This window comes from Dama dama, chromosome 25 (genome assembly GCF_033118175.1).
Source record: "Dama dama isolate Ldn47 chromosome 25, ASM3311817v1, whole genome shotgun sequence".
Classification (NCBI taxonomy): domain Eukaryota; kingdom Metazoa; phylum Chordata; class Mammalia; order Artiodactyla; family Cervidae; genus Dama; species Dama dama.
This window is the reverse complement of record NC_083705.1, coordinates 76,157,483-76,178,962: the sequence shown is the minus strand read 5'-3', so window position 1 is coordinate 76,178,962 and position 21,480 is coordinate 76,157,483. Positions and strand designations below refer to the sequence as shown.

The following is a 21,480-nucleotide window of genomic DNA, read 5'->3' as shown; positions in this document are numbered from 1 at the left end:
TTACAGATGGGGTGGCCGGGGAGAGGCGCCCACGGGCACCGGGGCCTGAGGCCTCGTCCGGGGCTCACCCTGGAAGCCGAGCTGGGCTCTGCCAAGAGCACCGTCAAGAGGGCGCTTGTGCCCCCGGAGGACCGAGAGCGGAGGCGGCTAACCCCGCTCCCTCCTGCTCTCTAGCCTTCGGGACTTAGTTTTAAAATGTCCTGAGTGTGAACTGGGTGGCAGAGATGCTGAGGAGACCTGGTGGGGGGGGTCTCATACCCACGGGTCCGGCTCAAGGACGGGCCAGGACTCTGACCCACAAGAGCAGGGCTTCAGGAGCGAGTGCGGGGGAACGCTCTGGAACACCAGGCCGTTCTCAGGCCCAGGACACTCGCTGGACCTGTGTGCCCAGGAGAATGCACTCACCAGTTTGTTCGGGTACCGCAAAACCACGGGCTGGACGGGAACCCCTGGGATGAACGCACCTGCGGATGGAGAAGGGATACGTCTCATCTCTGTGGCGGCAAGTCCCCGCCCGTACGGCCAGGGAGGGTCTCAGCACAGAGTGGGCTTCTCGGTCAGAGGTCACTGGGGGCTGGCCATGGACACTCAGACCAAACCCCAGGGTCGCAGGAGACAGATATGAGAACACCTCTGGGCTGAGGCACTTTGCTGGGAGTGAGGGCCTTCCCCACCTTCTCGCAGAGACAGAAAGATAATTAAGGCACTACATACCAGGCTTGAAGGTGATTAAGCACGTCCTATTGGTACAGGTGCCTTCTGGAAAAATCATTATCTTGAAATGAGAGGGAAAAAAAAAAACTTCAGCATCAAAGGGCCGGTTCAGGGGCCAACTTCCCAACCTGCTGCTTCTGGGCCTGAAATAGTTCAGGCACTTCAATCACATTCAGTGGAGAAAGGTAAGAGGCAGACAGAAGCATTCGTGAATTCCCCCTCTGACTGCTGGTTTTACTAAAATCTGGAAGCAACGCAGACACACAAACAGCACACGTCTCCCAGTGGCAGGACGCACAGTGCCCTCCAGAGCTGCCGCGTGGAACAGACACGGACCAGCCCACGGCACAGGCAGGACAGAGGCGCACGGATGGGAAGCGTGAGGCTGAGGACGGGGCCTCGTGGACCAGGGCCGGGCCAACAATGCAGACACCCTCAGAACCAGCAGCAAAGGTAACGCCTTGTCACCGGAATCTCCCATCTCTCTGACTCGTACTGACTCCCAGCAGGGGGATGGAAGCTAACTTCCCCCACGTGCTGGAAAATACAGCCCATAACGCTGCTTTCAACCCTGGGCCCTGGAGGAAAGACCAGCTCCAGGGGGCTGGTCCAACCCTGGGTCAGGCAGGTGAGCTGAATGGAGGAGGCAGGGTCATGCCATGCTTGGGGGTGGGTGGCAGCCGGGACCCTGGAAGCACAGCCCTCCAGGGGTTGCTCGTCCATGGGCAGGGGGCCACAGCAAGGCTGTCACTGTTTTCTGAGCAGCCAGAACCCAGAGAGTCCTGTGGGGCTCCGGCTTCTCGAGGTTGGCTCAATAGAAAAGAAAAACTACATGTGTACACAGCAGGGGTCACACCGCACCCACGGCTGCCTCTGGCCGAGGATGCTGCCCAGGCCAGCCTTCCTGGTGCCTCGAGGGAACCAAAGCGTGCCAGGCAAGCTCAGAGCTTTAAGAAGCAAGTGGACACAGCCCAGTGCCCTACTCAGGCACGAGGCCGCTGACTCCAGAGACAGGCCAGTCAGCTGTTTCTGACGGAGAACTTAAAAGATTACTTGGGAACTTCAGATGCGTGTGAAAATTATTTTCCCCCATTTCTTATTTTTAAAATGCCAGAACCAAAAATACCTGATATACAAGCACATTCTTAGGCTTGCACTTATCAAAAATAATGTGAAACACAATGAACCCAGTCTCCAGGGAAGTCACGTTCTGGCTCTCAGGTTTCTCTTTCCCCTCTGACCCCTATGTTCAGGTCTTTCAGAGTAAATCCGTGCAGGACACAGCAAGGCAGCCCACCTGTGGCCACTTCCCGCCGGACTGCGCCCGCTTCCTAATTTCCTCCACCGTCTTCCTGCGGGAGTCCTGGTCTGCCCGGGACACGAACACCGGCCGTATGTACTTTATCAGAGCTGAAAGAGAGGGCGGGGCGCTTGTGGAGGGTGGGGTCGGTGGGGGCGGCTTGTGGCATGGTGATCCCCCCGGAGGTTCCCCGCGGGCTGTGCCGGCCACAAGGGAGCAGGGACGGCACTGACTGGGAGCCCCACCACCTGCGGGCCACAGACGACAAGGCGGGAGAGAGACAGACGACGGGCTGACCCGCCGGACTGGAGAGCCCTCGGTCACCTGCGTCACTGATGGAAGAGCCAGAGAGCCCAGGTCCACGGCCGACCTCCCCGGGCCCGCGGTGACCTCCCTGGGCCTATGGGTGATCTCTCTAGACTCACAGCTGACCTCCCTGGACCTGTGGCTGACCTCTCTGGGCCTGTGGTGACCTCTCTGCGCCCATATCTGACCTCCCTGGGTCCACAGCTGACCTCTCTGGGCCCATAGCTGACCTCCATGGACCCGTGGCTGACTTCCCTGGGCCTGTGGTGACCTCTCTGCGCCCATAGCTGACCTCCCTGGGCCTATGGGTGATCTCTCTGGACCCGCAGCTGACCTCCCTGGGCCTGTGGCTGACCTCCCTGGGTCTGCAGCTGACCTCCTTAGACCCGTAGCTGACTTTCCTGGGAAACAGGACCTCTGCAGATGTGGCCAAGTCAAGATGAGGTCACACTGCACAGGGTGAGCCCTGCTCAAGGACTGGTGTCCTCGTGAGGAGGACAGATGGCCAGGTGACGACGGAGACAAGGGCGAGGGGACATGGCCACAGCCGGGTTCGCCCAGGAGGGCAAGGACAGCGGACACCGGAGGGGGGCCTGGGATGGGTTCTCCTTTGAGACCAGCCTGCTGAGACCTGGGTTTTGGAGTCTGGCCCCCAGAACGATGAGCGAACACACGTTCCTGTCATTTTAAACCCCAGGCTCCGCGGTGCTCGGTCCCCATTCCAGGACACAGAGACCCTTCTTAGGGGTTCCCTGGGGTCCAGAGGTCAAAGTTCTGTGCTGTCACCGCCGAGGACATGGGCTTAATCCCTGGTCAGGGAGCTAAACCCTGCAAGCGGCGTGGTTAAAAACAAAAGAAGCAGACTCCATTCTCAGCCCCCAGCAAGTGTGTGTGTGAGAGTATGTGTCTGTGTGTGAGTGTGTGTGTGACTGTGTGTGTGTGTGTGACTGTGTGAGAGTGAGTGTGTGTGCGAGAGTGTGTGTGTGTGAGTGTGTGAGTTAAGAGTATGTGTGTGAGTGTGTGTGTGTGAGAGAGTGTATGAGTGTGTGTGTGTGTGACTGTGTATGTGCGAGTGTGTATGTGTGTGAGAATGTGTGTGTGAGTGTGTGTGTGAGTGTGTGAGTGAGAATGTGTGTGTGACTGTGTGAGTGTGAGAGTTTGAGTGTGTGTGAGAGTGTGTGTTTGTGTGGGTGTGAGTGTGTGAGAGTGTGTGGGGGTGAGAGTGTGAGTGTGTGAGTGTGTGTGAGAGTGTGTGTGAGTGTGAGAATGTGTGTGAGTGTGAGAATGTGTGTGAGAATGTGTGTGACTGTGTCAGTGTGAGAGTTTGAGTGTGTGTTTGAGTGTGAGAATGTGTGCGTATGAGTGTGTGTGTGTGAGAATGTGAGTGTGTGAGTGTGAGAATGTGAGTGTGTGAGAGTGTGTGTGTGTGAGAGTGTGTGTTTGTGGGGGCAGGAGCGCACTCAGGACTCCCACGACCAAAGCTGATGGTGACAACCAACACGCTGGTCCTTGAATAAGGATTTAAAGGTGGGAAGTACTTCTCAGGAGAGAAAATCTGACCTGACGGCAAGTGGAGGCCGTGGAAGTCGGTTACCCTCCCGGGCTGGTGAGGCCACAGTGGTCGGTTTCCACCTGCTCTGCCCTAGGGCCACCCCTCATGGGGCCCAAGATGGGCTGTGAGCTTCTTTTCTGAGTATTTTTGCTATTTGTAAATAATAATGTTTCATGACCTTTATTTCCTGGACGTCTTACAAAACTGAAAAGAAAACATTTTTAAAAAGAATAAAATTCTACCTAGTTGGGTCCATGGCACTCAAAAAATCTAAGCGCATCTCAGTGACATTTTGTCACATGTCTTGAAACAGTTTGCTTTTTCATGCAATTGACACTATTTCATCCTTCCTCACTGATTATTCCTGACGCTGCTAAAAAGGGCCATGGGGAGAAAGGGAGGTCTGGTGGAACCACCCAGAAGGATGAGGCAGTGAGCCCACCGACTGGTACAGCCCAGCAGCTACCCCCGGCACGGGCACTGAGCTAGCCCCAGCTTCCAGCGCTTCTGTGAGCCAAGGGCAACACGCTGTGTTAGAGCTTGAAGGAGCGCTTTAACACCTCACAGTTGAGGGTACTTGTGTGCTAATAAAAAATGAAAACCACAGTAATATCAAAAGAAATCATAACACAGAGGTCAAGGTCCAGGGCCTAGCTCACGGGGGTGGGACCTGTGCAGACGTGTCTGCCGTCACGTGACCTGGACCAGCCAGCAGGGCAGGTGTCAGTGCCCCCAGGATGGGGAGGGGGGGCTCAGCACTCCCACCAGGATGGGGGGCAGTCTCCCAGCAGGATTGAGGGGGTGGGGCTCACCGACTCCCTGCAGGATGGGGGGTCACTCTCCCAGTGGGATGGGGCTCACTACCCCAGCAAGATTGGGGTCACTACCCCAGCAGGATGGGGGGTCACTCGCTCCCAGCAGGATGGGGGGGTCACTCTCCCAGTGGGATGGGGCTCTCTCTCCCAGGAGGATGGGGCTCACTACCCCAGCAGGATGGGGGGTCACTCCCCCAGCAGGATGGGGGTCACTCCCCCAGCAGGATGGGGGTCACTCTCCCAGGAGGATGGGGGCTCACTCCCCGAGCAGGGGGTTCACTCCCCAGCAGGTTGGGGGCTGTCACTCTCTCCAGCAGGATGGGGGTCACTCTCCCAGCAGGATGGGGCTCACTCCCCCAGCGGGATGGGGGGCTCACTTACTTCCCCATATGGGGATGTCTCTGCTCTCTGCCTTCATCACGACGGAAGACATCGTCATGGTGACAGGGATGGCGTCGAAGTAGGAGGAGTGTGGAGCCAGGGCGAGGATGGCGGCCTCGGTGGGCAGTGCCCGCCGCCCCTTCACGGCCACGTGGTGGAAGCCGCCCGCAAACCACATGGTGCGCATGATGGCCTTGAGCAGCACGTCCACGACCCTGCAACAGAAGCGTGGCCGTCGGGGACAGCGCCTTGCCTCCCACACCCTGTCAGGGGCAACGCCGACCCCAGCTGGCGCCAGCACCCCGTTCCTGAGGCAAGGGCACCGTTCACACTGGAGATGCAGAGCCATTCCAGAGAGGGGGCCGGGGGGCAGATCTACAAGGGCAGGGACCCGCCCTCGCCCCCACCGTCCTCCCTTCCCCACATAGGGAGACACCTTAGACTCGGATGTGTGGGCGGAAGAGGAAGGTCCGAGGAGACCCCAGGGCAGGCATCAGAAGAGACCCACACATGTCAGTACATTATGGAGCCAGGGTGCTCTGAAATCGTCCAGAGGACAAGAAAAACAAAGCATGTGTGAAAATCCAATGTCTCCTGCAGAAATGTCAGCTCCTCAGAAAGGCTGGAAAATGGAGAGGGAACCTCCCAGAACATGCCAGAAAAAGCCAGGACAGAACTATAAGACACCAAGAAAACAGCTTCTCAGATTGAAGGCGGGCACAGACTCCCAGCACCACGTCAAGGCGCTGACCAGAACGCACTTTGTTAAAGAAAAAAAAAAAAAGATTCATGCAATCTCCTTTCAAAAGTTTCCAAATTTCCAATAACAGAGACTTCGAAACTTTCCAGAGAGGAACAGGTGGGCTTCTAGCATCTAAGCTGCAGGTAGCAGCGTGTCACGAAAGCGCTGAGTCAGTTCTACACCTAACTCAACACCCACCAACACACAGAGCAGAATAAAGACACTTCCAGACACAAACGGAACGAGCTCCTTCCGTGCATCTTCTTTCTGAGATAAGAATCCGGTACTCCAGAAAATCTTGGATGAAAAACAAACAAACAAAAAGAAAACAGGCCCAGGGAATGCAGACCACGCCCGAGAGAACAGCAGAGGGACAGGCACCAGCTGGGGTCAGGGCCCCGGGTCCCGAGGGGACAGCGACCCCCAGGCCGCAGCCTCGGGACCTTGGGGACAGAGAATTTTGAGGCTACACTCAGGGCTCATCATTCTTTTGGTAAAAGGCAACATAAAACTGGAAATTCCATAAAACGGAAAAAGACAATACAGGAAGGAAAGGTCAGACCTCTCACAGCAGGCGGATATGCAGGTGACCTCAAGAAGTCATGTGTGAGGGAAGCCCATGGTGACCCTGACCGCCACCCTTGCCCAGCCGGGGCCCCAGACCTGCCAGCCACCTGGCACCCCTCAGGGCTGGGTTCTGACCCCAATAGGCCCAGAGCACCCGACTCCTTCCCTGGGCGATGGAGGCCACGGTAGAAGAGCCACACAAGGTAGGTATGCGTGCTGCTGGGGTACATGCCAGTACACGAACACGTGTATGCACATGCACACATGCATACACACAAACACGCATTTGTACACACTCGTGCACACACACAGGCATACCTTCAGAACGATGCTCAGTCTCTGTGGACGTGAACACCCAGACCTCCCGTGAAACCACCCCATGTCTCTGCACGTGGGGCACATCATGGGCCTGTCTCTCTCTCTCTCTCTCTCTCTCTCTCTCTCACACACACACACACACGATGCTTCACACACACACACACACACACACACACACGATGCTTCTGTGAAGTGGGCTGCTGGAACTAAACTTGGCTGTGGTCCACTTATCACCCGATGAGATCAAGTGCATCACTGCAGACAAGAAAAGCCACAGGGAGTCAGAATAGGGAAATGCAAGGAGCCCCGAGTCACCTATGTGAAAAGACAGACTCGGAGGCCGTGCGAAGTGAGAACAGGAGGGAAAGGAGCCCAGCCTGGGTGGAGGAAGGAAACAGGGAATAAAGATACTTTTATCAAATCACTCCTTCTGGGTAAAAACTACAAGATCTCTGGTTTCTGTAGGTTTTCAATCCAGAGAAACTGAAATTCTGATTCCTTTTTGGCCTGGATTTATTTTCCTCGACTATACATTTGGTACCAAATTCACCTGGGTTCAATCCCTGGGTTGGGAAGCTCCCCTGGAGAAGGGAAAGGCTACCTACTCCAGTATCCTGGCCTGGAGAATTCTATGGACTGTGTAGTCCATGGGGTCACAAAGAGTCGGACATGACTGAGCGACTTTCACTCCCTACTCCCTCATACTTTAGTTAAAAAAAACTCTCAAGGTAAAGTATGATTTCCAAAGAGATTAGAAAGCCTGGTCCCTTGTCCCCCTCTGGTTCGCTCTCGTTCGCCCTTGCTCGCTCACTCACGGACCTGCTCATTCATTCTGGAGAGCTCCGTGACACCAGGCAGTCTCCGAGGCCCAGATGTGCTGGGACACACCTGTGGAGCTGGCCACACCTGCCTCCGGTTTCAAGGGAGGAAGAATAACCACGGTTCACTAGAAACTGGGGACGGTCTGCGGATGAGAAATGCCGCGAGGGGGGTGAGGCGTCCCCCAGGCGTGGTGCTCATCCACGGCTCAGAAAACCCTGGACTAGCAACCGGCTTTCTCTGCCCTGCACGTGGTAACTGCTGCTCTGACCATGGCGCGTGGGCAGTGGGGAACCAAGGCCCAGGAGAGACACCAATTTCGCAGTCTCTTAGGGCATCATCAGACAGCGGGAGAGAGAGGAGGGCCTTGAGCTGGTCTGTAAATCTTAGGGGCGGGGCAGCAGGCACCTGAGGCCGTGTGGGCCCTTGGGCTCGGACACAGGAATCCTCAGTGCAGGGCAGCAGCCTGGGCTGGTGCAGAAATGAGTGGGCAGCACTGCGTCCCAATAAAACCTCATTCATAGAACAGGTGGCGGCACGTTGGGGCTGTGGGCTCGTCTAAACTAGTAACATTTTTATTATTAATTAATGATAAAACTAATAACAAATCTGTTTTGAATAAACCATCCCAGGGCCCTCAGGATGGATCAGAGATATAGACACAGCAGGTTGTGAACACCTTGGTTTTAACAGGAACAGTGTCTTCTAAGACACTGAAAACACCCAGGAAAATCCTTCCACTGGCTTGTTTTCCTTCACTAACAGTGAAGAGTTAGTTAAGGAATAGCTTTTGCATGTGTTCGCTCTGTCCCACTCTTTGTGACCCCAAGGACTGTAGTCCACCAGGCTCCTCTGTCCATGGGATTCTCCAGGCAAGAATACTGGAGTGGGTTGCCACTTCCTCCTCCGGGGATCTTCCCCACCCAGGGATCAAACCTGTGGCTCAGACACTGCAGGCTGGGAACCCCCAGGGAAGACCAGCAAAGAGAGTTAAGGAACAGCCTTAGGTATTTAACACAAGAAAAGGCTGTGACTTCATTTTGTTTTGCTGGATCCCTGTGGGAGCTTTAGTTAAGCTGCATTTACACGTCCATCTACATGAAGCCATGGTTTATCACCGTCCATGGTGTAAAAGCAGAGAGCAGACCTGGGCAGCAAGCCCACACGCGGCCTCGAGGGCTGCGGGCAGGAAACACGCGGGAGCCTGTGCTCAGGACACCGCACAGAGGTTAAGTGGCTCGCGGAGTCCTGGAAGGAGCCTCCGAGTAGGAGCGGCAGGGGCGCAGCGGGGGAAGGTGGCCTGTGCCGGGACGGGGAAGAGGACTGAGCCACGGAGAAACGGCCCTGCGACACCCCCACTGCCCCGGAGCCCCCGCAGACTCGGACTCACCTCCGCCACAACACCGGCGGCTGCTCCGGTTCCTGCCCGCCTGGTCCCAGCGAAGACACGAGCGCCAGGGGCCAGGCGAGCAGCATCATGAGGAGGGCGACCAGCAGCCGGACAGGGAAGAGCGTCAGCGTCAAGACGGCGACCTGCGGACAGGGCACGGTCACTGGGGGGCTGTCCCCGGGCTCCTCACGCCAGGCCTGCCCTGCCCCAGCTGCCTGCCGAGGGGACGACCTGGAGATGGGCACCCTGCCGACTCCCAGCCCCACCTACTCCCAGCAGACGGCCCCGCCCATCCCTGCACACAGCCCCGCCCACTCCCAGCAGACAGCCCACCCACTCCCGGCCCCGCCCACTCCCAGCACACAGCCTATCCACTCCCAGCCCCACCCACTCCCGGCCCTGCCCATCCCAGCACACAGCCCCGCCCACTCCCAGCAGACAGTCCACCCACTCCCGGCCCCGCCCATCCCAGCACACAGCCCTGCCCACCCCGGCCCCGCCCATCCCAGCACACAGCCTACCCACTCCCGGCCCCGCCCACCCCAGCAGACATCCCCGCCCACTCCCAGCTCCACCCACTCCCGGCCCTGCCCATCCTAGCACACAGCCCCGCCCACTCCCAGCCCCACCCACTCCCAGCACACAGCCTATCCACTCCCGGCCCCGCCCATCCCAGCACACAGCCCCGCCCACTCCCAGCAGACAGCCCACCCACTCCCGGTCCCGCCCATCCCAACAGACAGCCCGCTGGAGCCCCCTGCTCTCAGCACCCCAACATGGGCACATTTACATGCCATAGGAGGCACAGAGCCGCCAGAAGAGGGCTTAGACCGCAAGAAGAGGGGGACCCGGGGACTTCCCAGCCCCAAGAAGTCAGGGATGGGAGGAAGGCCCAGCAGGGATGGGGCGTCCAAGGCCACAGGTCTGGTCCAGAGGACACAGGAAAGGCTGGCTGGGGCTTGTGGGGAGGGGAGGCTCTGCAGGTGAGGGGGACAGCCACAAGCCTGGGGGGAGCAGTCAGGGTGGACACACGGGGTCAGTGGAGGCTGAGTCAGGAAGGGCCGAGTGGATGGGCAGCTGTGCGGGAGGTCCAGTGCTTCTGCACAAAAGACGCTCTGGATCCACGTGGCGAGGGGAAGGGGATGCTCAGGACCAGTGAGTTTTGTGATGAACTTGATTTCAGGGGGCCTGATTAGAAAATGGGGAGGGGGCGGAGTGATGAAAAGACTTAAGACTCGCAGAGCCTCATGAGCAACAGGTGCAGTTTTTGATGATTTACAAGAATATACAAATGAGATATGTGGGTTTGGCACACAGGAGACAGAAGAGGCAGGAAGAGATCCAAGTCTGAGCTGCTCACTGCCGCGCCCCCACCCCCCGCCCCCACTGGTCTCTGCCACCTTCCCTGATTCCTGGGGTCTCCATCAAGGCCAGCGCTTCCCGGCAGGAATACAACACAAGCCATCTGTCTCATTTTACTTTCTCTTGCATTTAAAAACACAAAGGTGATGAAATCAGTTCAAAACGCAGTTAATTTAAGCCAACACCCCTGAAATTCCATCATCTGAGGAGGCACTCAGGACAAAGTGTGCATGAGCCACTTTACTTTCTCTCCCGTCATGTCCGGGGATCCAGACACAGCGCATCTCAATCACACATGCCATGTTCCGGGTGCCCAACAGCCACAAGTGGCCTATACTGCCCGCAGCCGGTGTGGGCCATCTCCACGTGCTGCTTACGGGAGCCAATCCTGACACCCCGTTGGATCTGTTTTATTATTTTAACCTTTGCTTCCTGTTGCTTTTGTTCACTAAAAGGATTCTGTCCACACATAAAGGCCTGACTCGTGTAACCCTGCCCACCTGTGGAAGGCTACAGGAAGGAAGGAATTAACATAGCCTTCCCCACGACTGGCCCTTCCAGGAGATGTCTGCAAGATTAATGGCCTTTTCACTTTACCTCCTCACCTCCCCGCTCTCTGTTCATAACAACAAAGCAAGCACAGTAACTTGCACATGGTAACTCGTACTCCGTAACCAAAGCCCACCTTGTTGGGGGAATTCCTACGGAGCTTTCTGATGGCTGCTCCCATGCTTTCAAATTGTTTACCTGGATTTCCCACTTTCTGGAGTTATTTCAGCGTTTTCACCTGGGAGGAAGTTTCTGCGGGTCCTTGGCAGGTGCTCTTTCCAGTGGATTTCCCGTCATTCACCGTCAGGGTCATCGCGTGTAGCCGCTGCCCTGGAGTTACACGAGCCCTGCCCTGATCCCCGGTGTGTGGTTCGCGTGGTTTGTGCTTCTAAGACGTTTCAGGCTGAGAGGACACACTCGCCCCTCCTCTACTAACCTGCTCACAGAACCACCCGTGCAGCTTGTCCCTCGTCTCTGCTGTGACCATTCAGCCGTATGAACTCTGGATCTCACAGGCGCCTCTCTCTTCCACTCGTGTTTACTCTGCTGTTCTAACTTCTTGAGGGAAGAGCCTGGAGCATTATTTTCAGAAATACCTTATCTCCCCCAATTCACACAGAGAACGCTACTTTCTATAAGTACTTAAATTCAACCCCACTAGTTTTAAAACATAGCCTTTCCTTCCCGTTAAAATTTAGGTTAAATATTATATCCTTTTGCACCCTTGCTATTATCTTGTAACTTCGTTACAGAGAAATAGAAGGCAGACGCCCGCTTCCTCAGCTACTGCCCCCGCCTCTCGGGCTGCCTGGCCTCGCCTCCTCGGCCACTGGCCCCGCCTCTTGATCACTGGCCCCACCTCTTGGGCTGCCTGGCCCCGCCTCCTCGGCCACTGGCCCCGCCTCTTGGGCTGCCTGGCCTCGCCTCCTCGGCCACTGGCCCCGCCTCTTGATCACTGGCCCCACCTCTTGGGTTGCCTGGCCCCGCCTCCTCGGCCACTGGCCCCGCCTCTTGGGCTGCCTGGCCTCGCCTCCTCGGCCACTGGCCCCGCCTCTTGGGCTGTCTGGCCCCGCCTCTCAGGCTGCCTGGCCTCGCCTCCTCGGCCACTGGCCCCGCCTCTTGATCACTGGCCCCACCTCTTGGGCTGCCTGGCCCCGCCTCCTCGGCCACTGGCCCCGCCTCTTGGGCTGTCTGGCCCCGCCTCTCAGGCTGCCTGGCCTCGCCTCCTCGGCCACTGGCCCCGCCTCTTGATCACTGGCCCCACCTCTTGGGCTGCCTGGCCCCGCCTCCTCGGCCGCTGGCCCCGCCTCTTGATCACTGGCCCCACCTCTTGGGCTGCCTGTCCAGGAGACAGTCCAGGGCCTGCCAGGGACTGTGCTGCGAACCTTTTCCTCCTACGTCCTGTGCTGCCAGCCCCTCCAGGGTGCAGACGGTTGGGTCCCTGGAGAGTCCCCTGTGTGTCCCCACAAATGGACCCTCAAGCTGCTGCCTGTGCCAGAGCGCGAGCAGACAGCGGCGGTGGACAGGGGCTGTGGGGGCCATCACGCTCAGCGCGCTCACGGGTGCACAGCGACACGCCTAGACGGCGCAGCCACACCCAGGACGGCTGCTCCTCCAAGTGACAGAGAGGAACGACACAGCTCAGGCCTTTGAGGACTGCAGCTGAAAGGGGCTCGGAGGCAGCAGCCCAGTCCATCTGGACCGACAGACGGTGATGACCAGGCCTGGAGGGGCAGCCCCAAAGCTGGGACAAGCGCCACTGCTGAAGTTGCTGGTTAATGAGCAGAGAGCGTCCTGAACGCAACAGGGCTCACCGGTCACTCTCATGGACGTGACGCGGGACCATGTCTGCCCCCCGGAGAATGCACCCTGCGCCCACTCTGTGTGCCTGAGGAGACACGGGCCTGGCGTCTGAGCTCTGCAGCCAGCAGGAAGAGGACGTGTGAGTGACCACACAGCCCCCACCCACAGAGGAGGACAGGCAGGTGCAGAGGGAACGTGGCCTGAGGTGCAGACCCACCCGGGCTCCGTGGAGGGTTGGGGGGGCAGGAAGCACGCTGGGCTGTGAAGATTGCCTGGTGGAGGCGGGCACCTCCGGAGCCCACAGGTGCAGGAGCGCCTGGCTTCCTGAGAAGCTGGGACCCGCCTCCCTCCTGAGGCGCAGCCCACAGTCTCTCCCCGCCGCCATCATCAGGAGCCCACTATCCTCAAAAGTGGCAGGCCGCCTTTGTGGTCACCCTTCTTGAGGGCCATACGAGGGAGGCACTCAGGGTCCTGGGCTGACCTACTTGGCGGGAACTATCAGAGGCTGCTCAGGAGAAACTGTCCCAGTGTCATGTACATGCTGCTGTATTTAAAACGGATCACCAACAGAGACCTACCGCACAGCACGTGGGACTCTGCTCAATGTTACGTGCCAGCTTGGGTGGGAGCGGGACTTGGGGGAGGATGGATACGTGGATACGTATGGCTGAGTCCCTTCACTGTTCGCCTGAACAACACTGTTAAGTGGCTACACCCCGACAAAAAATGGTTTTGGTGTAAAAAAGAAAAACAAAACAAAATGGGCTCAACAAGAACAGACGTGGGCGTGCATGCTCCCAGCACGTCCATGTGGTCAGTCAGCCGTTTAACCCAGAGCGGCAGGCGCACCGCCCGCTCTCAGCCAGCACACTTCGCCGTGAGTCCCCCGGCACAGCGGGTCCCGGTGGTGACCTGTCCAGGCCCGGGGCTCCGCTTCCCACCAAAAGGACCCAGGGCCCCACGCAGATGGAGCCACAGGAACACAGGAACAGTCCACGTGTGGGGGGAACCACACAGGCACAGGCCCACATCCACACACACGCACCCCAGCCTCACCGACTGCCTTTGGGTGACTCTAGGAGACTCATTTCTGATTGTGGCACCAGCCGAGGGGTGGGCGGGGCGTGCCCACAAGGGGCTGGCATGTGCGTCCAGAGCCCTCCCTCCAGGGACGGCCACACGGCCGAGGGTCCTGCTCAGAGGCAGACCAGCCTGAAAGCCTGACAGAAATGGAAGCCCTCCAGCTCTAGGTCAGGCCACCGGCTTCCAGAAGATACGGAAGACAGGACAGAGCAGCAAACACAGACACCCCAAACAAGCGCAGGGAAAAAAACCAAACCCTCTGATCAGAGTGTGCGTGTGGGTGCGGGCCGTGCAGTCGCAGCCCAGAGCCAGCACCGGGCGCCTGCTGGCCGAGCCCAGCGCCAGCCCCCAGTGCCAAGGAGCGGACCGTGCCTTCAAGGGTGACACCGCCCGCACGGTGGCCGCTGGACGTCCTTGTCCTTGAGATGCGGATACACGCGGGATCTTTACGGGCGCAATGACACCTGGGCACCGCTTCCAGATCACTGCTGGAGGGGGCGGGGTCAGTGGGTCCAGAAAGGCCATCAATGGGGGGTGTGGAGGCGGGGGGTGTTAGGGGCTGAGCTGTGACCCCTAGCACCTTACAATGTGACTGTCTTTGGAGCTCGGTCTTTAAAGAAGAGATTAAGGTAAACACGGTCACGGGGGTGGCCCTAATCTCACGTGACTGGCAGGCAGGATGCAGATGCGCACAGGTCAAGCATGTGAGGACAGGGAAAGACAGCTGACCGCCACACCCATGGGAGAAGCCTCGGGAGAAACCAACCCTACAACCCTGGATCTCCGCTTCCAGCCTCGAGAGTGGGGAGGGACAAACTCCTGCTGTTGAAGCCACTCCCCTGCGGCGCTTCGATTCGGTCGCCCAAGCAAAAACACTGGCTGTGTGTTTCAAACGGCCCGTGGTAAGAACCATGAAAGTGACAACGTTCGTTCTGGATGGAAAACGCTCTCCAGCTCACAGCGAGTGTGTGGAACCCACGGGTCCGGAGCTCTCCAAGTGCAGCACCCACAGTCCCAACGCCCAGCTCAGACCAGCCCGAGGAGCACTCCCCCCAACCCAGGCCGCCGGGGTCACTGGCATCACCCACGTGCAAGCTGGCCCAAGTGCCTTGTGTTGCAAAACCAGCGTGGAAGCACCCACGTACTACCGACGAGACAAGATCTCTGCAGAGACCTGCGCCCTCTCCTGGGGAGGGCGGGCCCCAGAGCACCATGTGGGCTGTGTCCTCCAGCACCTGCCCCCCCCGGGGACCCCAGTCAGCGCATGGGACCCTGACAGGACACGTGTCAGGATGCACAGGGGGGCCGGTGCTGCTCCAGACGCCCGTCAGCGCGCTGACCCGCGGGCACGGCAGACCCTCCCAAAGGCCTCTTCCCACCCAGCGCTGGCCGTGACCGCGTGGGGAAATCCTGCCATCCCAAGGGAAACGCACCTCCAAGAGGCTGGAGGGCAAAGCACTCCTCCCGCGATGAGAGGAAAACATCAGCAAGACCACACGCAGGCCCGCTGGCTGCGGAAGCTGGCCCTGCGCCCACGTCCCCGGCCCTTATCTCTGCTCTCAGTGGTTCTGAGCGGCACGCGACAGAAATAGAAGCTGACGTACCGGGCACTCAATCCGCCCGCAGGCACCACAGACCATCCTCGGGCGGTGGGTCGGGTCCACGAGCCAACAGGTGGGTGTGGACCACAGACACGCTGGCCCTGGACTCACACGGCCAAAGCGCAGCCTCGCTGTGGACGCTGAGCGGAAAGCTGGGGCCACGTGTTCCTAGGGCTCCCGGAGCAACAGCTCAGGCCCGGGCCCCGGGCTTGAGGACCCTGGGGCCTTTGTGCAGCAGGTGAGACCTCGGGGGCAGCACCGGGCCAGGTGCACCAAAGGTCACCTGCGTGACGGATGCCAGGGACCAGACCGGGGAAGAGCTACCAGCTACATGGGCCTCAGAGGACACCCCCCGACGTGACACTTGGGGGAACGGGTAAGAGACGAAACAGGACTGACTCTGCAAGCCAGCTGGACGACTTCACAGCCTGGACTGGTGTTTCCAAGGATGGCAGACCTCAGTGGACATGCAGGGAGGGCGCCAACCCCTCCTGGCCGGGGGGCCCGGGGTGGGGGCAGGTGAAGCCTGGATGAATGGGGCTGCTACCTGCACAGGCAACATGGGGGCCGGGGGCACACTGGGACCGCCTCCAGGATGCTCGGATCCAAGGCGTGGAGGGCAGAAGGCGTTCTGACCTGGGGTCTCCCCGAGCCCAGGAGGACAGGGCCCCACGACACAGGAGCCGGGCAACCCCACCCAGCTCCCGGCCAGGAAATCCAGGACAGGTAGGGGGGCCGCAGCGGCAGCTCACCAGCTCGAGGGACGCCAGGACGCGGCTCAGAAACACACCAGCCTCCCCCAGTCAGCCCCCTCCCACACGGCCCGGGCACCACGTGTGCGAAGCAGGCAAGCAGGCCTGGCCCCACCCAGCACTCAGGCTGCCGGGGGAGCGGGGCTCAGAGGCGGGTCCAGGCAGGCGGAGTGTGGGCCACCCTCAGGGTTAAGCACCCACAGTGTGCGGGCTCTGACAGGCAGGGAGGCTGAGGCCAGCCAGGGAGGCTGGTCAGAGCCAAGCCGGGGTCTGAGGAGCGGCCGCCCAGGGAGCCCAGGACAGGACCCCTCCCTCCAGCAAGCACTCGCGCGTCCAGGACGTGGGCCTGACGGGGACCATGTCCCCACACTGCCGTCCCAGCTGCCCTGGGCTCCAGAGGCATCAACAGGGTCGCTGGAAACCCGCCCCAAACCAGCATCCTAGGGCCCCCCGCCCCGCCGGCTCCTCAGACACACACTTGGGCATCATATTTGATACCTTTCTTTCCTACCCCTCCCAGCTCCGTCCCCAAATTCAGAATCCCATCCCCCCAACACCAAGGTGCAGCCCAGACCCCTCCCTGCCCTGTATGCGGGGCTGCAGTCACCCTTGGGCCCCAGGTCCCCTCCCCTAGGCTGGTACCTCCCCAGGGGGTGCCTTCCCCAAAGTGCCACAGGGGCTGCCGACCCCCGCACCCATCAGCTCCAGGGAAGGGCCGTGCCAGACCCCCAGAGGGTGAGGGGCCAGACCTGCCCTTGTCCAAACACCGGAGGAGTCACCTGCCACCCCCCACATGGATGGGCTGTGGTCTGGGCAGAGGTCACCCCCGGAAAGAAGCAGGGATTAGGGGTCAGTGCTGAAGGCAAGGGAGCCGTGGATTTTGGGGCTGGCATGTGCTTCCCCGGGAGCTGGTCATGGGCACCTTCAGGCTGTCCCGAGAGGAGCAGATTAGATACGAGACTCGCAAATTCTGCACAAAGATCTCCGAGGCACGCAGGACAGACACAGGAGCCTTATCTGGAAATCACCTTTTTTTTTTTTTGCTGCTACTCATAATAAAAAGGGCTTCCCTGGTGGCTCAGATGGTAAACAATCTACCTGTAACACAGGAGACGGGTTCAATCCCTGGCTCGAGAAGATCCCATGGAGAAGAGAATGGCTACTCACTCCAGTCTTGCCTGGAGAATTCCATGGACAGAGGAGCCTGGCGGGCTACAGTCCATGGGGTTGCAAAGAGTCTGACATGATTGAGCAACTAACACTTTTGCTTTATACTAAAAAAGAAACAAATCAAAAATGATAAAGCCAGCTGTCTTTGAGACTCCTGATTTAGAGCGGACAGAAGATGCTAAAAGTGCCAAGGCAACACTGATGCCCTGGCAGCTTTGGGCTGCACCCAGCCTTGCGGGGCAGGAGGTGGGCAAAGCCTCGGAAACACTCATCTGCTGGACGCAGCGGCGAGAGAAGAGCGACACGTCTGCTAACCTCACTGTTCTCCTGCGAGGAGGCACAGTGACAGAGGTGTCCCAGGTCCCACCAGCTGGCACTGCCCACCCCCAGGCCCCCGAATTCACAGCAGCAAAGGAGGAGCATCAGTGGGGGACCCGACAGTGAGGCGCAAACCCAGCAAACCGGCCTGGAGACGCCTCCCCTCTGCCTGCCCCGTCTGTAAAAACACCTTTATTAAATGTAAAATGCCTTCCAGTTCAAACCATATCCTGCTTTCAAATAGCAAACAAGCAGTCCTCACAAGTAACTCGAATAGTTCAAACACGTGAAAGCAAAAGTGAAACAGAAAGAGCTGGCAGTCTGGACCCAGGCTGTTGGCTGTACCTCATCACACACACATCTGACCTCCAGATAAGGCTCCCCTTTACTGTCGAACAAAACGCCGAGTGTGGCCAGAGGCCCAAGGTCAGCAGTAAGCGAGGGTGGGTGGGAGGGCCAGTGGGGTCCAGGGATCCCAGTCCCGCCCCCTGCTGAGGGGGCACCTTATGCTTGCTGGGATCTGGGCTTCCTCTGGGGTCTGCTATGGAGGTAAATCCTGTGCCCAAACTCACACTGGGTTCACCGTCTTTTTCTTACTAAGGTGTGAGTGTCTTCTGACCTCGGGTTTTCCTCCCCGCTGTGTGTCTATGGGGATAACCTGTGCCTCCACTTGGGAAAACTCTCCTCTCAGAGCCCATGCTGACTGTGTACAGAAGCTGTTTCTTCTGAGCTCTCCCACTCAAATCTAAAATTAAATATAGCTTTTCTAAAAGAGCTATTTTTTCTTTCAAACCCTCAGGCAGGCTCAGCTTCCCCACCATCCCAGTCACTCTATTCAAGAGCTTTCAACTCAAATCTTAGCGCGGATCGCCCAGGCTGCAGGCTTCCACAGAACGGGTGTCTTTCAGTAATTCACGGAGTTTACAAACCTGTCCCACAGGAGAGAAGACCACAGAGCGGCTTTCCCGGACGACCACACGCGCCCCTCCTGCCACGTGACAGCTGATGGTGGGGTCGCTGTGGGGGCAGCCCTGGCCATCGTACGTTTCTCTGGGGGATCAGACCCCGAAGTGTGAGACTCTGCAGCCCCGGCCACTGGTCTGGGGCGAGGGGGTCACACCTTCACATCTGCTGATCCTGCCCCTCTGGTCCATGGCCCCAAAACGATGGTTTCAGAGGGCTGGCGCATACAGGTCCTGAGTTCCCGGACCCCATGGGCAGCCGGGGGCAGCAGGGCCCACGGTCCATGGGGAAAGGAGTCAGGAAAGCAACCCCAGGGTCTGCAGTCAGCGTGGTGGGACTGCTGGGGCTGTCCAGGGGACTGCAGCAGAGACGGCAGCTCTGGAGGCACGGAGGGGCTGGCAGAGCCCTTGGGCCAGGCTGGAGGGCTCGGGACACGGGAGCCTGCGCAGGAGCGAACCCTGGGGCCACCGTGAGCCAGCCGCCTGCCACGTGGACTCGTGTCTCCAGGGCAGCTGAGAAAGCTCTCTACAATAATAACGGGTGGGATTTAAGCAGAGATGGAAGGAAGTATGTGAGGAGCAAGGGGAGAACTCTCCATGTGGGGCTGGGCCTGGAGGAGCGGGTGGGCCAGTGGGTGGGCAGGGCCCCCATGGGCCTGGCCTCCAGGCTCTGCCTGCACCCTCCTCGGGCCTTCTCCTTCCTCTCCCAACTCAAGTTCTGCACAAAATCTCAGCTCCTATGGGTTCTCAGGACCCCTGCATCCCAAGGCCCTGGTGACTGTGACCTCAGCTCCTGCCCCCTCTGGGCGTGACATTTGCAGTGAAGCCAACCCCCGGCTGAAGCCCTCCTGCGGCTGCCCGGTCCCCCGAGCCCAGCACCCCGCATCGCCCGTGCCCAGGAGGGCGGGCGGGCAGGGGCAGGAAGGCTGGCCGGCTTCCTGGACCCGACAGTCCCCCAGAGACGGGGCTCAGAGACGCAGAGGCCACTGACCTGCTTCTACAGGCGGCTGGCTGGTGCGACCAGGACGCCCTGGAATCACAGGTCCATGGCCTCACCTGCAGAAATGGATGCAGGAGGCTGCATGTCTCACAGACATGTCAGAAGCTCTGGCCCAGGGTGTCCCGCAGCCTCGGGGATCGTCCCCCTGAGGGGACGGGAGCAGGGGGCTGGGGGGAGCTGGGGCACTTTGGGGTCTGAGCGCCGGAGGCCGTGCTTACCAACCTATGAGGCCCTGACGGTGTCCCTGCCCTTGGGGCTCTAAGGACACACCTTCCACACTTTTACGGTCGGGAGTGGGTGCCCTGGCAGGTGGCCAGCAGCGGCAGGAGCCGTGGGAATGGGGGGGGTGGGGATGGGGGTGCGGAGACAGCCCAGCAACAGAGCCGCCTGCAGAGGAGGGGCCTGACAAGCTCGGACCAGCCCCCCCTCCCCCATCATCTCAGGGGTGCCGTGGGACACGCCTGCTCTGCGGGGCCCTTACTTCGGGGTTTGAGGAAAAGAATCTCGAGGTTCTGGACCTGCAGCCTTTCCTGCGGGTTTCGCCTGTTTAGCAAATCCCTGCCCAGAGCAGGAGGGCAGGGGTGGGAGCCCCCCTACCCTGGGTCCTGGGCTCCTGGCTGGGCACGTCCTACACCAACCCGCCCTCAGGTACCCGGAGCCTCCCTGCCAGGACCTCCCAGCTCAACCCCACCCCCACATCTCGGGGCTGGAGAGGCCCCGAACCAAATTTCTGGGTCCAGGCCCACATCCTGCCCCCACCCCCAACTGCAAGGAGTTTCCCCCAACCACATCCTGGCTCTGATCGCAGCGGCGGGACCCCTCCTCCGGCTGCAGGTGACCCCCAGGCGGGGACTTCCCAGTAGCAGACAGACCCCCCACGTCCCCGCTCGGCCCCCTTGGCTGCAGCAACGCCTTGCCCGCTGGGCGCACTGGGGCCCCGGCCACGGCAGCGGGAGGAGGGTTTCGGGCAGCCTGACCCCCGCCAGGCAGCCATTCCTCTGGGGGCAGTGGGGAAACTGGGGGGAGCGGGCTCCCACGTCCCACATGGCTGCTTCACGCTGGGTGGTCGCAGGCCCCCTGACCAGCAGAATGAGGTGAGCTGGTGGGAGGGGGGAACAGGCGTCCAGCTGGAGGGACCTGCGGGCCGGGGCAGGGTGCAGGTCGAGAGTCACAGGTGCAGCAGTGACCACGGACTCCCCGCTGGGGAGAAACAACCACTGCTACGGAGGGGGGTCGTGCCGCTTGCTCTGGACGAGGGACTGTCGTCCTCCAGGGCTGGCCTGGGGGGCAAACGGACCCCAGAGGAGAGGCCCCCACCCCAGGCTGGCCCAGCCCGTCAGCACCCTGTGGTCCTGGCACCGAGGCTGCCCTGCAAGCGTGGGCTCCAAGGGTGGCCAGGGCTGGGGCCAGCCAGGCGACCCGCTCCGGACCTCAGGACCCCAAGTGCAGCCCCCTGCGGCAAAGCCCGGCTGTGTGTCCCCTTCCCCCCAGGATGGGAGGGTCCAGAAAACAGTGTTTAAACAACTCATGTTTTAGGGAAAAGAAGTCACTCCTCCGGCTCCGAGACGGAAACAAGGACTCTTAAGGCCCCAGGCCGCCGGACACACCCCCTGCCCAGGAACCGTGCCAAGCACCGCCCAGGACACTATGCCCAAGGAGGGAGCCCCGGAGGCCCAGGGGAGGCCCAGAGGCCTGGGGGGAGGCTGAGATCGCAGTGAGGGGGGCGCTCGGCCACGGTGACACACACACACACACACACACACACTGGCTCACAGGTTGGAAGGTGGACTAAACTCAGAGCACTGTGTGAATGAGCAGACACTGCAAAGGGGCATGGGTGGCGGGGCGGCGAGGTGGGCTTCCAGGGAACACAGCGGGACCACGTTTCAACAAGGGGTTTCCTGACACACACTTGCCTCTGGGCTCCTTCCGGAGTAACTCGCACCGAGAAGAGGGGCTTACGGGACTCAGAAACC

General features: G+C 59.8%; 1 protein-coding gene across 1 annotated transcript in view; it reads right to left on the bottom strand.

The window, feature by feature from the left end:
- LPCAT1 (lysophosphatidylcholine acyltransferase 1) overlaps positions 1 to 21,480 on the bottom strand; it is a 39,007-nt gene that overhangs the window by 13,701 nt on the left and 3,826 nt on the right. Inside the window, exons 2-6 of the mRNA XM_061129360.1 lie at positions 8,905 to 9,047; positions 5,069 to 5,283; positions 2,012 to 2,124; positions 715 to 775; positions 406 to 464 (exon numbers count right to left, since the gene is read on the bottom strand). Coding sequence (XP_060985343.1) covers positions 406 to 464; positions 715 to 775; positions 2,012 to 2,124; positions 5,069 to 5,283; positions 8,905 to 9,047 — 591 coding nt within the window. The remainder of the gene's footprint in view (positions 1 to 405; positions 465 to 714; positions 776 to 2,011; positions 2,125 to 5,068; positions 5,284 to 8,904; positions 9,048 to 21,480) is intronic.